The 13,564-nt window shown below is 35.7% G+C and overlaps 1 protein-coding gene across 1 annotated transcript in view; it reads right to left on the bottom strand.

The window, feature by feature from the left end:
* Window positions 1-926: 926 nt before the first annotated feature.
* Window positions 927-13,564, bottom strand: part of HCN1 (hyperpolarization activated cyclic nucleotide gated potassium channel 1) — a 382,069-nt gene continuing 369,431 nt past the window's right edge. Inside the window, exons 7-8 of the mRNA XM_002744995.6 lie at window positions 8,094-8,258; window positions 927-4,492 (exon numbers count right to left, since the gene is read on the bottom strand). Coding sequence (XP_002745041.3) covers window positions 3,603-4,492; window positions 8,094-8,258 — 1,055 coding nt within the window. The 3' untranslated portion in view covers window positions 927-3,602. The remainder of the gene's footprint in view (window positions 4,493-8,093; window positions 8,259-13,564) is intronic.

Genomic DNA, 13,564 nt, shown 5'->3' with positions numbered 1-13,564 from the left:
TAGAGATTGCTCATAATGTGAAGTACAAATAATTCAGGGTTTGAAATAAATCATGTAAAATTTTAAACCTGTCATATTGTTTAAACCATTCCATGTCCTATAGGAATAATGGTAATAACTTGACTATGTACTTTGTAGTGACCTGAAAATAGTATGTTAAGTTTATAAATTGCAAAATAACCATCTCTTTAAAGTGGAACAGCATTCATCAGGGAATCATTCACTTATGAAGAGGTCATCCAGACCTAGAGACAAGCTATTTTCTTTTGGTGAATAGAATATATTGCCATTGCTATTATTTATCTCCTTGTTTTCAGGAATGCTTCACTACTTATTCTCATTATGATAAACTCTATTTCAGGGTTTTGTGTCTGATTTAAAACCCACTTGTATGGGGAGGTTCTATCACTATCCAAATACCTTTGCAGGGCCCAAGGCTATAAATATGAATATATTTATACAAACCAATTTTGTTATAATAGGGCATTGGGCCTACTATAGGCCTTGGGCCCTATGATAACAAAATAGGTATGTTATAGAACTATTATAACAAAATAGGTTTGTATAAATATCTTACAGGACAATTATTTACAATTATAGGAAAATTATTTCTCATCTGTATATCTAATAAAATAGCTGTGTTTTGAAGTTGGAGAACAACCCCATTCTAAAAAGGCACAGAGCCAAAAGGAAAAGAAGCTCGTATTTTACTATATGGAAAAGGTAAAACAAAGTGGTTGAAAAATCCATGTTCTATTTAAAGTCCTCTCATTCCAGAATTATACATTATAACTGATTTTATGTGATTATCAAGTATAAGTTCTCTTGGAAATTTTAGGTTGTAAAAATAGAAAGAGGCAAAGCTGTACTCATTAATAAAATAAAACATTTGATTAGCATATATTGATAAAATAAAATATTCATGATTGTAGTTTATTTTTTGTTGAATTTATTAATAATCTTTATATATATTTATATATGTATGGCTTTGAGCAAAGACAAAAGAAATATTCTAACTCATCCCTGATCATACAGTTATTGTAAGAATCAGCTATTCTATTATCTTCCCAGCAGCAGAAAGACAAATCAATAATACATTTCTTTCTGTACAAATTAAAACTCCATACGTATGGGCTTCACTATGTACAGAGAAAAGAGGTCACTTTTCAACTAGCAATGGACCTTTATATTACAGGAATGTGAGTAATTTTTTTTCCTTAATCTAACTATATATACATTCATACATATATGTATATAATTTACCCTGTACCATTTTATTAGTTTAACATATAAACCTTAGTTTTTTTTGTCCATTCTATTACAAAGTGAATAAAAATTGTATGGTTGCACTGAAAGACCATGCAATTGAATTTTGCTTATGTTTCCCAATAGTGCTCAAAATAAAAAACCAAAAATTTATATATATATATAAAAATATTTCACTACCAAATCCATTAATCCTATCAAATGTAAACCTTTAATAATTTAAAGGACTGATACATAATCTTAATAAATTGAAGTTAATTCTCATATTTTAATAAAATAAAGGAGTTTTGTACTGATATGTAAATGGTCTTGCAGCTTTCCCATAGGTTCTAGGTAGACTGAACAACCCCTTTCTTACAACAGTATTCCTGACATGCCATCATATGTCACCAGCATATTGATCATTACATTACATTGACTAGCATTGTTGATTACTTCCACACAAGTTGGATTTGTTTGAAATTAAACATAACAACTCATTTTGGTATTATAGGTATTATATCCGCAAAAGGCATAACAGGCAGCAAGGATCCACTTTAGAGTTTTTGCTTTTGTTTTTGTTTTCTGTCCTCAAGTCTATCTGCAGGCCCTGCCCCATTTAATGTGTGATCTCTGTACGTTCTTAAATGTATTGCCAGTGTCAGAGATACTGGAGACCTCCACTTTAGGTCATGCTCTTAACTTGGGTTATTTACAGAAGCCGGTTACTGGGAATCTTCCAATTGTGTTCCAGTCATACTCCACATGTGTGGGATACATTAGGCACAAATGATTACTAAGGGAGTTCTTTGAGAAGAAGCAGGTGCTCACAGACCATGGAAAGAGTTAAGAAAACAGACAAACAATGCTCACAGACATTCAACTTTATCCCTGCTTTTCGTCACCATGTCTGTAGTATTTTCAACACATTAAAAATGACAAACCTTTTATATATGGGCTACATTAGTCACCACATGCCATAAGGTTTACTAACCACTTAGTTACAATATACATAGAGCAAAATGTGGGTTCCCAAACAGATGTGATGCTGTATTGAATTTATTTTTTAAAATTAACACCATAGTAAATTACCAGCTACAGTGAAGACACAGACCACACTTAACTCCAAATCAAGCTGTGGTTTACAAATAATTGTTTAAATAATAATAATAGCAATAATATTAAATAAAAGTGAAAACCTCACTTCTAGACTTAAGTCAGAGATCCAAGTCAGCCTTATAGGAATTTTAAGATAGACGATTAATGAATTGTTATGTTTTCTAGAAACAAGAAATACTGTAAGCCTTTCCCTACAATGACTGATCTGAACCTATTTTTTTCCCCCAGAAGCATGCAGGGACTATTTTCAGATGCTTAATTATGGCAAGAAGAAAGAAAAGTAATGATTTTTGGTGTAATACAAGCAATTTGTAGATTCGAGCATACAGTTTTGCATAAAACATTGCAGGTTAAAATAATATTGTAGGTTTCAAGCCATTGCATTACAATTGAATAATTCTCACAATCAGGTTTTGTAAAATTTAAAACTCTAAGTTTTGAAGTGAAGCAATAAAACTAAATTCTTAAACAATGACTTTTACCTTCATACAAGACAGAATAGCTATTTTTATTTGGGTTGAAAAAGTTATTTACAACTAACATTGATCGAGTCTTGGTAAAAGTCCGATAACACATGAAGACAAATATTAATTTTCCCTCAGCTTTCGGAAAGATCAATGAACATGTTTGAGGTTAGTGGTATTCTTAACAGTGGCAATGCTAGTCTCCTACAGTGGCCAAGCAAGTAGTGCATCCTTTAACCTAATTCAAAATTGAAAGCACCGACATACAATTTAGATCTATAAAATGGGATTTGTTATTTAATTCTCCATCATTAATGATTAACAATTTAGATGCAGAGACACAGCTAATGAAAGAAAGTTTGGATTGGTGCTATTTTCTAGCTCGTTTGAGTCGCCTTTTTAAAATCAGTTTTGTTTCCATTGAATCCAAGAACTCTTCATAAAATAGAGAAATATACATATCAAAGGACTTAAGTAAAAGTCGGTTAGAAATAAATAATCTTACACAACATTTTAAATCCTTTAATGATTTAAAGAAAGGAAGACATATAACACTGAATGCTAAACAGGTCTTTTGACCCTCTCTTGGGAATTTAGATATATATTTTGTAATAGATGTATATATATTTTTACATTTCACGTGTAGGCCAGAGCTGTCTAAAATATCTCTTCATAATAGGCTAGAGGGATCTATCAGGAGATAGAATAAAATAAGATCTGAGTATAGTCTCAGTTTATGAGAGTATTTCTTTCTGCTTTGACAATCAGCAGGGATCATAAATTTGAAGCAAATCGTGGCTTTTCTGCGTCTGGGTCTGTGTTTAAGACTGAGGAAGATTCTCTCGGAAGAGCAGCTGCTGGTGGAGGGGGTGCCGGAGGGACTCCTCGGTTCGGGGGGATGGCTCCCGACGACATCTGTCGGAAGAGGGTGACGCGCTGCGGGACAGTGCTCCTGCCACCTGCCTGAAGGCCCGTGCCGGGGACCGCCGTCACGGGTTGAGGAATGGAGGCCAGGGACTCGCCCACAGTGGGATGAGGTCTGGAAATCAGAGTGGACACCTCATGGGGCAGCGAGGGCTGCGAGGCGGAGAGGGGCCTGACTTCCCGGGTCAGGTTGGTGTTGTGAAGCGCCTGTGTGCTCTTGTGCACTTCGTTTTTCGGCGTGGAGCTGCCCGGTGTCTGTGGCTGCGGGGACTGCTGCTGCGGCTGAGTCTGCGGCGCCTGGGACTGCTGTACCTGCTGCTGCGGCTGCTGTTGCATGAGTGACAGCTGGGAGGCCGTGGGGGAGGCATAGTGGAAAGTTCGAGCGGCCAGAGGGCTCTGTACAGGAGGGCTGCAGACCGCGGTGGTGTAGGAGCAGGGCGAGAGGATGGCTGACGGCTGGGGCGTCTGTGTGCTGGGACTGGGGGAATGCAGGTTGCTGTGAGACAGGCTGGTCGCTGTGTACACCGGTGGAGACTGTGTCCTCATGCGGGAGGTCGGGGTCGTAGTTGAGGGTGTAGAATTCAGGGTTGTCATTTGAGGATAATTGATGGGAGCGATTGCCTGCACCATCTCCCTGTCGTGTTTCACAATCTGCTTCAGGATCTCGTTCTCCTGATTGTTGAAAACACCAGTGTTCAGATCCTTCTGGAACTTTTGCAGAAGAATGGAGTTTTTCTTTCCTGTCAGCAAAAGAAAGATAGGCACTTAGAAAGCCTCCCAACGACTGACGACAAGGCCAAGTGAGAGTGACTCCTGCAAGCAGAAGTACAGCTGTGCATCACAGGAGAGGCTTAAAAAGCCAAACACTCACCTGTACACACCACATACCAACATGGCTCCTGCCCTTCACCCTTCCTGTATTTTTGGGGAACTCTTACTTTCTACTCAAGTTGAAAGTCCTGTAATATGGCAAAGCGCCATTTTACAGAAGAAATGGAGATATTTAATATGAGGACCACCTTTAAGAATGGAGGAAGAAAGGGCTTTTGGATTAGGATGGGCTTGGAATCAACATTTGATTTTAAAGTTACTTTTTCCAGAAAAGACTGTGAAGATGAAAAAGAGAACATTTGAGCACTATGTGATAGGCACTCTACAAAAGACCTTAGGTAGAAGATTTTATGTAACCCTCAACCCTGTGAGATAGGTGTGTTCATAATCTCATTTTACCTGAAAGGAGATGAGGACATGAGAAGGGTAAGAAGAATGCCCAAGAAAACAAAGAAAACATGGTTGGCAGGTATCAGGGCTGAGAAAGACCATACACACAAAAAGGTGATTGTGCATCTGTGCATCCTTACTGTGGAAAATGAACCAACTGCATCTGGGTGCTTGCGAGAAACTCAGCCTCCTGGGCCTGACTCCGCTTGCTGAATCAGAAGTTGGATTTTACTAAGATGCCCAGGTGATTCCCAAATGCAAATCTGAGGGGACTATATCAGCTTTGTTTTCCACCCAGTGTTCTACTTCAGCCATTCTCAATCCTAGCTGCATATTTTTCTTATCTCTGGAGCTTTACAAAATACTAACGTCCATTTGTTCCCTACTAATTAAATCTAAATCATCAGACTGGGGTCCGGATTTCAGTAGTTTAAAAACAAATTTCCCTAGGGAATTCTTAAGTGCAACCAAGATTGAGACCTGCTTTATGATCTTTCCTCTTCTGAATGGTTGTTGTGAGGACCAAGAGCATAGTGCATTGCAGGCTTTCAGTTCCTTGTAAGACCTCAATAAAGTTTAGCTCTTCCTGCCATCATATTCTGAGTGATTTGCAATACTAGACAGTCTGGCATAATAAGAATCAATAGTAGATTGGTGAAAGAAGGGGAAAGTAGTGACTTTTCTATGACATCATTGATACAATAATACCCAAGTGAATACAGTAACCAAAAAGTGAATCAATTTGTGATATTACTAAATAAAGTAACAAATTAAAAGTAACAGAGTATATTTTTGAAAACAAATATATGTTGTAATTTCTTTGACAGCTTGGAATACAACCATTTTAAATGACTGACAAAATAGTTTCCTCTCTCTACTTGCAGACTGTCCTAATTTCCCAAAGAACAAAACTACATTATTCCTACATTATTAATAAATAGAAATGTATATTTGCTTAACTAACTGCAGCATACATCTATATGCAATGGCCGCAAAACTGAGCAGCATAATGTTTCTTTCTGATTATGTGACTAGTCAAAATATCTTAATCTAAGTATCTTTAACCTTGGAACAAATAATGTAACTTTTTATATATTCTTACAATTTTATAAAGATCAAAAATTCAATTTCTTAGTGTTTGCTTATTAGAATTTCATTGCCTGTATTGATTACAAACTATTTCATATAAACATTGTTATAAAAATTAACAGCAATAAGTTAGATGAAAGTGAAGCTATATCACATTAACAGAAATTCTCTGGTGAAATATCCTGATTTTACTGTTTTCTCTAATGATGTCTAGCTGGTTTAGAAAAAAAGTAATTGCTTGGAAATTAGTCTCTGCTTCTAACACAGACACACACACACACACACACACACACACACACTACAAAGAGAAAAGTTATTTTCAAATTAAGTAAGGATGCTTTCAGGAGTGTTTCCTTCTTTTGTGGGTATTATCTCCATGAATGAATAGATCCTGTTAAATCTCTAAGATTTCAATGTGAATTTCTAATATGTTTGTTGTGTCTAATGATAATGTCCAAATACTACCTTTATATCTTCTAATCTATTTTCAGATCTTTATGCAGTCTGTTGTCCTACTAATATAGAGAAAAAGGAAGATGAGAATGTAAAGTGCAGGAAAAAAGCTGATTTTATCAATTTAACAATTTATCAATCTAAAGTCCTTACCTTTAATAAGAATGAAGCAGTTGAGGTACCTCCTTGTTTATCACAAATGATCCCAGCCCCATCTTTTTGAGTTCATTTATTCCTTCCTCCCTTCCTACCTCTCTTCAACAAATATTCATTGTATACTAGGTACTGTGAATGTAATTGTGAATTAAACATGAGTTCTACCTTGACAAAGCTTAGCATCTCTAGAGCCAATATTAAAAGCAGTGCTGTGTTGGGGGAACTTCAGAGGCTATGGGAGAACATATCCAAGGAATTGGGCTTTGTAGGGAGTGGGAGGTCAGAGGTTTATAGAGGTGATGTCAGAAGTGATGTCTAAACAGAGATAGGAAGGTTGAGTAGAGTCAAGCTGGCCGTAAAAAGCAGAGAAGAGGAGGATGGGCAAAGTGGTTTAGGTGTTAAGAATGAATGCATCCTACCTTATAGTATAATATAATGTTCCAAGATATCTAGGAAAGTTAGCAGCAAGCCAATCCAAGCTAACATTACTATGGTAATTATGCAAAACTTCAAACAAGCATAACTAATAAGGTCTAATTTTTGTAAATATATATTTTTATTTGGTAGCAGAAAAGACTTTAAAATATTTTGATGTTCGCAAGGTAAAGCATCTAAGTAGGGCATTTCTAACAAGGCTTTTTTTTTCTGCTTGAGTCTATATTACAAACGTTTTACTCTATCTCTGCTGAGACTAATTTATGTGGTGAGTTTTCAATTCCTAACATAAAGATAAAATATAAAGTTGACTCAAATACAAAAAATGTGAGAGAATGTAGTTTGTAATATAGACTCATCACATTTTTAGTTCTATTTCAATGCTATCTAGAAATTTTATCGTTGCTTTTTACCTGAAGATTCAAATTGTTTTGGCATCACTCAGGAAATCAGTTTGTTTAGCTAGCAAAAATAGACATTAATAAATAAACCCAGAATACTTTGAAGAGATAGATAGGGACCCAGGTCTCTCAAGAAATATGGCTACAGCTAATTGCTATTTCTACACAAATTAACAAGCAAGCTATAAACTGGCATTTGGGACTTTTTTTTTTTTTTTGAAACAAGGTTTCATTCTCTGGCCCAGACGAGAGTGCAGTGGCGCCACCTTGGCTCACTGCAACCTCCGCCTCCCAGCCTCAAGCAATTCTCCTGCCTCAGCCTCCCGAGCAGCTGGGTTTACAGGCATGTGCCACCATGCGCAGATGATTTTTGTATTTTTAGTAGAGACAGTGTTTCACCATGTTGGCCAGGCTAGTCTCAAACTCCTGACCTCAAATTATACACCTGCCTTGGCCTCCCAAAGTGCTGGGGGTACAAGCATAAGCCATCACACCCGACCACATTTGGAACTTATAATTGCAAACTTATGTTATGCCACTAGATTAAAACTAAATTGTATATAAAGAAGATAGAAAACTAGAGTACCTATCCGATCTAGTCGGTCAATGGCAACGGTCTCAAAGGCTCTCCTCATCATTGGATATTCCTCCAGGACCTCATTGAAATTGTCCACAGAAAGTGAGTAAAGACGACAATATGTATCAGCTCGAACACTGGCGGTACGACGTCCTTTGGTTAGCAGGCAAATCTCTATAAAAACAACAAAGAATGACTTGTTTGATCATTTTCTTTTAAATCCTTAATGGCTTTCCACAACTTAAAACAAGTCTCATGGTGTGAAAAACCAATTATTAGCAGCATTTTCTATTTTATCAGCAAATTCCTTCTGACAGTTAAAAGTATCCAACTGCCAATACTCAATCCTAAAATAATGTTCTTAAAAAAAAAAAAAAAAACAACTGTTGAGACTTTTGGTTTAAATGGAAGGCTGAAACACAGTATACCATATCCTTCCCACTCCAATTCCCTGAAATAAGAAATAAAAGAAGAACAAAAGAGATGCAGAAAAAGGAATAAAACGTCCATAAAGGAGTTGAAAACAGGAAGTGATGATGATTAGAAAGAAGTTCTTATGAATTCTGGAAGGCAGAAAGCAGATGGTATAAACCAGACAGAAGCCAAAATGAGTCCAAACATTGGCTTAGAAAGCCCTATGATCAAACAAAACTAGACCAGAAATTTAGATATATTATAGGCATGCCTAATGTAGTTTATATATTCGCAATGAGATCAGTATGAAGAACATGATATTCCACACACACAGACTGACTTTCTATTTAAATGACTTTTAAGGGTAATTCCTTGCTGAAATTTAGATTTCCAAAATATGAGTAAACAAAGATTTGCAAATTTGGATTTCACTACTGGCCAGCTGAAGCTATATAGCTATTAAGAGAGAATTTTCCATTTTGTTTTCCAAAAATTATTGTTTGAACTACTATAGACTTTGATTATTTTTAATTTGGAAATAATTTAAACATTTAGCTTCAAAATAACAAATTTGAAAAAAAGAAATGATAGATGTATTTTTACAATTTACATTGACCTAACTAAAGGAAAAATGGTAAATATAATATTAAATGTCTAAATTCACATTTGAGCTAATTTAAAGAAGTTCTACTTATGTTGACAAACACTGTGAGTAAATCACGCTGTAGACACTATGTACTTGACCGATGTTAGAGATAAAAAAGAATAAAAAACATATCCACATTTATAGGACATTCTGATAGCAAAAAAAGCACATTATCTTAATACAAAGTTCATTTGAACACAATCTGGTAAGAACAATGTCACATGTATGCAAACTCTGAGAATACTTAGAAAAGGGCATGTGAACCAACCTGGGAAGACAGAGAGGATTTTAGGAAATGTCGCCTAAAACATCAATTATGCTGTTGTTCATTTCGAGATTGCAGAGTGTGTGTGTTTGTCTGCATGTTTGTGTGCCTGCATTTGTCTGCATGTTTTTCAGCCTGAATGTGTGTGTTGTGTGTATGCATTTGGTGTTTGTGTAGGAAAATAAATCTGTTTGGGTCAATTTTTAAAAAAATTATCATACCAGGAAATTTACCTGCTCCTATAATACAAACAATGTAATGAAAAGACATATTTTGAATACTACTCCAAAGTTAAATTCCTGTGTCACTGAAGTCTAATTCCATATTATTATAATTTATGATTGCCACATTATGGCAAACAAGCTAAGCGTTAGTTCCAAATCTGAACATTACAAGTTATTGTCTAGAATGTTAAGTGAAGGAAGACTTGAGGAGCCACATACTGTGTGATTCCATTCATGTAAAATATCCAGAAAATAAAAATCTGCAGAGACAAATAACACATTAATGGTTGCCTGAGGCAAAAGATGGAAAAGGGAATTAACAGTTAAGTGGGCACAGGAACATTATTGAGGTGATGAAAATGTTCTAAAACCTGAATTGTGGTGATGGTTTCATTGCTTGGTAAATTTACTAAAAGATATTTAAATTGTACACTTTACTTTAAATTGATGAATTATATGTGTAAAATATATTGCATTAAAGCCATACAAGGTGAAAAGAAAAATTAGTTTTGTTTTTTTATCTTTATACTTATTATATATTTATTTGAATTTATTTTCTCTTTTCTGAACTCTGGAATAATTGTTTTATCTCTGTCTCTAGGTCTTTCTCTTGTGTGTTGAATGTTTTCTTTTGGTAATCTACTGATGTCCATTCACATTTAAAGATAAAAACTCAGCCGGGTGTGGTGGCTCATGCCTGGCATCCCAGCACTTTGGGAGGCTAAGGCGGGTGGATCACAAGGTCAAGAGATCGAGACCATCCTGGTCAACATGGTGAAACCCCATCTCTACTAAAAATACAAAAAATTAACTGGGCATGGTGGCACACATCTGTAATCCCAGCTACTTGGGAGGCTGAGGCAGGAGAATTGCCTGAACCCAGGAGGCGGAGGTTGCGGTGAGCCGAGATCATGCCATTGCACTCCAGCCTGGGTAACAAAAGCAAAACTCCATCTCAAAAAAAAAAAGATAAAAACTCTAGTAATGTAAGAGAGTTTGTTTAATTTAGAGTTCTTATTTAGGATACAGGGAACATACCCGAAAGAAATAGGCGAGTAGCTTGTCCTCATATTTCTCTAAATCCAGAATGAGGAGGGCTTTACTCTAGGCCCCTGACATCTCTCTTAACTGGTCTAGTTCTCCTTGTCATTCAATTGCTTTATACAAGAACCACTGTCATTTCCCCCTACCCCAAGATACGTAGTTGGCTACAGACTATTCTGCAACATGGAGGGAGGAATGTTGCATACCTACCAACAGCATAAGTCACCCACTTTTTGTTCTGTCTTCTGTGGTCCTGCTGTCTCTTAACTAAGAGCCTGTTTAGTATTCTTCCAGGATACTTGCTCCCTCCTTGGCTACTGTTCTCTGTACAAGTTCCCTCTGCTTTCCCTTCAAGGTTCATCAGGAACCGCCAGCATACATTTAACTGTAGGCTACAGAATACCAGAGTAGCACTGGTTTATCCAATATATTAATGTCATTATATTGGATATATTGAGAGTAGGCAAGGCCAGCATTGGTTTAGCACCTCAATCATGCCAAGGCACGGTGCCAGCAATACTTCGTTTGCCTTGCCCATCTTCTCATGATCATAAGTTGATGGCAACAACTATACACATTTATATACTCACACAACAGCATCCCAAGTAGGGAGACAGTGAAAGATTTTCTTCCCACATTTCTTTTTTTTTTTTTTTTTTTGTGAAGACAAAAATTGTACTACAGGTCCTTATGTTACTTTCTCTAGCATTTTATTATCAGAACTGCATCGCATGGCCAGCCTTATTGGGAAGAAGGATTTAAAACTGAGTATTTGTTAAACTGGAATAAGGTAACTACTGTTAGTGATTGAATTAGGTAAATACTGGTTTAATCCCTGAAGTTGTATATGATGCTAGCCATATGAAATTTTATTAACAAAAAAGGGCACTGGTTGCTGGCTAAGGAACCAATGTTATCTGGCATTTCAATCATATCTATTTTCTGTCTTCTAGAAACATGTCCCTCTGTCTCATCTCTTGGTTGCTCCCAAATAAAAATTCATGCATCAGGTTACTTTGTGGTTTGGGTTTGTATTTTATTCTTTTACTATTGTTAATTGGGTCTCTGTAAAGGGAAAAGAAAAAGGCACATCCTTGGAATCATCTTAAATAAGAAATTTACTTTTGTCTTATGCTTAGAAATTACTTGGATTTATTTTTACAAAGAGTATGTGTTTATATGTTACTTTTTATTTTAAAAACAAGTTTAAATATTAGAAATAAGACTATGGCTCTTCAGTATGCACAGTCATTTTAGAGATATGTAGAGATATGTTAAAAACAGATTTATTGCAGGGAAGATATATGTTTATTCATATTTTTTCTAAACCATTATTTACAAATGATTTTCTGGCCTCTATCATCTGATGATCTCATATAATGAATATATATCATATGTAGCATATGTTGCATATGTTACATAGTATAGGTACCCATTACTAAGCAATCATGGCTTGAATCAGTTAAATATTATCATTGGTAAGAAAATAAATTCTTCAAAGAGCATGCTTTTAGATACTGTTTAAGACCTACATGAGGAAATGTGTATATGTGTTATGAGCTCTTAACCCAAAGGTTTTCTATATTGCTATCTCAGTAAAACTTAGATGCTATTCCTCAGCAAATCTTACCTCTTCATTACATTTTGTTTAAAAAGATAATGCACTTATTTTACCTTTTATAATTTGTTGGATCAACACTGATATTCTAATTTGGTCTTTATGCCAGTTAATGATGTAGAGTGCTATTTGGGGCATTTTCTGCAGCAGTAATGCTTGGTTTCCTGCTGATTCAGGCACACACACACACACACACACACACACACACACAGCTGCTTGGGCTATTTTAGGGACTGTTTCTTTAGTGTGGTATTGACCTGGGGATTTGGGGTCCTGTATTAGTCTCAAGTCAACTTGGTCTTGTCTGTGAGGATTAGACACATATTTATATTCTGTGGACTTTATTTATCGGTGAAATGTAAAACTCAGTTATGTCTCTAGAGTTTTAATGTCATTAACTCTGTAACTAACTTAGATTTTATTCAACATTTTACCTCTAAAGTCTCATTAATCTTTATATCTCCAGTGCCTACCTGACAGATAGTAGGTACTTAATGTCAGCTGACTTGAATCATTGAATCAAATAGCAACATGCTTGCCAAAATAAATGATTTAATCACCTACAAAAAATCGCTTTGTATTTAATGTGACATTCCCCTATGTAGAAGCTAAGGGCTAAATATAGACTCACACAACAAAGTCCCTTCAAAAATTATATAAAGCATTTGTTCGTTGCCAACTCAAAAGTCATCAGTCATTACCTTGCTGCATGTTCTTGGTAATTTCTCAGTGAGAAAAAGAACAACTGAAAGTTTATTCATGAGAGGAGAAATAGTCACTGGAAGTATGAAAAACACATAAAATAATCTCTTCTTTTAATGCCTCCATACTCTGTTTCTCTTAAGAAAAACAGAGTTAAGAAATGACATAAATTTAGTCATGAGAAAAGAGTAAACTTTCTGATCAAAGAGGCTTAGATTTCATGCATTTCCAGGTTCAATATGAATAGGGCAGATGCTTCTCTGTGAATTAATTTTCTCTTGATACAGTATTAAGTTATTTTGAAAATCCACTTATTAAGTAAACACAGGCTTTTGTCAGGTGTTATGGAGCTTTTGTGTATTTGCCAAGTGTATATCTATGCGTGTTTTTGGCAGGGATGGGGGGTGTTTAAACACAGGACAGGGAGAGAAAAAAACAATTTGGTCATCTGTATCTCCTACTATCCTTTAGGTATCTTAGAAATTATGTCTGTGTTAGTTTATCACTATTTTATTTTATTCTACTGAATTTTCTAATTGTTTCCTAAATAATGGCTTTATCACACTA

The sequence above is a fragment of the Callithrix jacchus genome, chromosome 2, assembly GCF_049354715.1.
Source record: "Callithrix jacchus isolate 240 chromosome 2, calJac240_pri, whole genome shotgun sequence".
NCBI classification, from domain to species: domain Eukaryota; kingdom Metazoa; phylum Chordata; class Mammalia; order Primates; family Cebidae; genus Callithrix; species Callithrix jacchus.
Note: the sequence above shows the minus strand (reverse complement) of the source record. Positions and strands in the feature narration are given on the sequence as shown.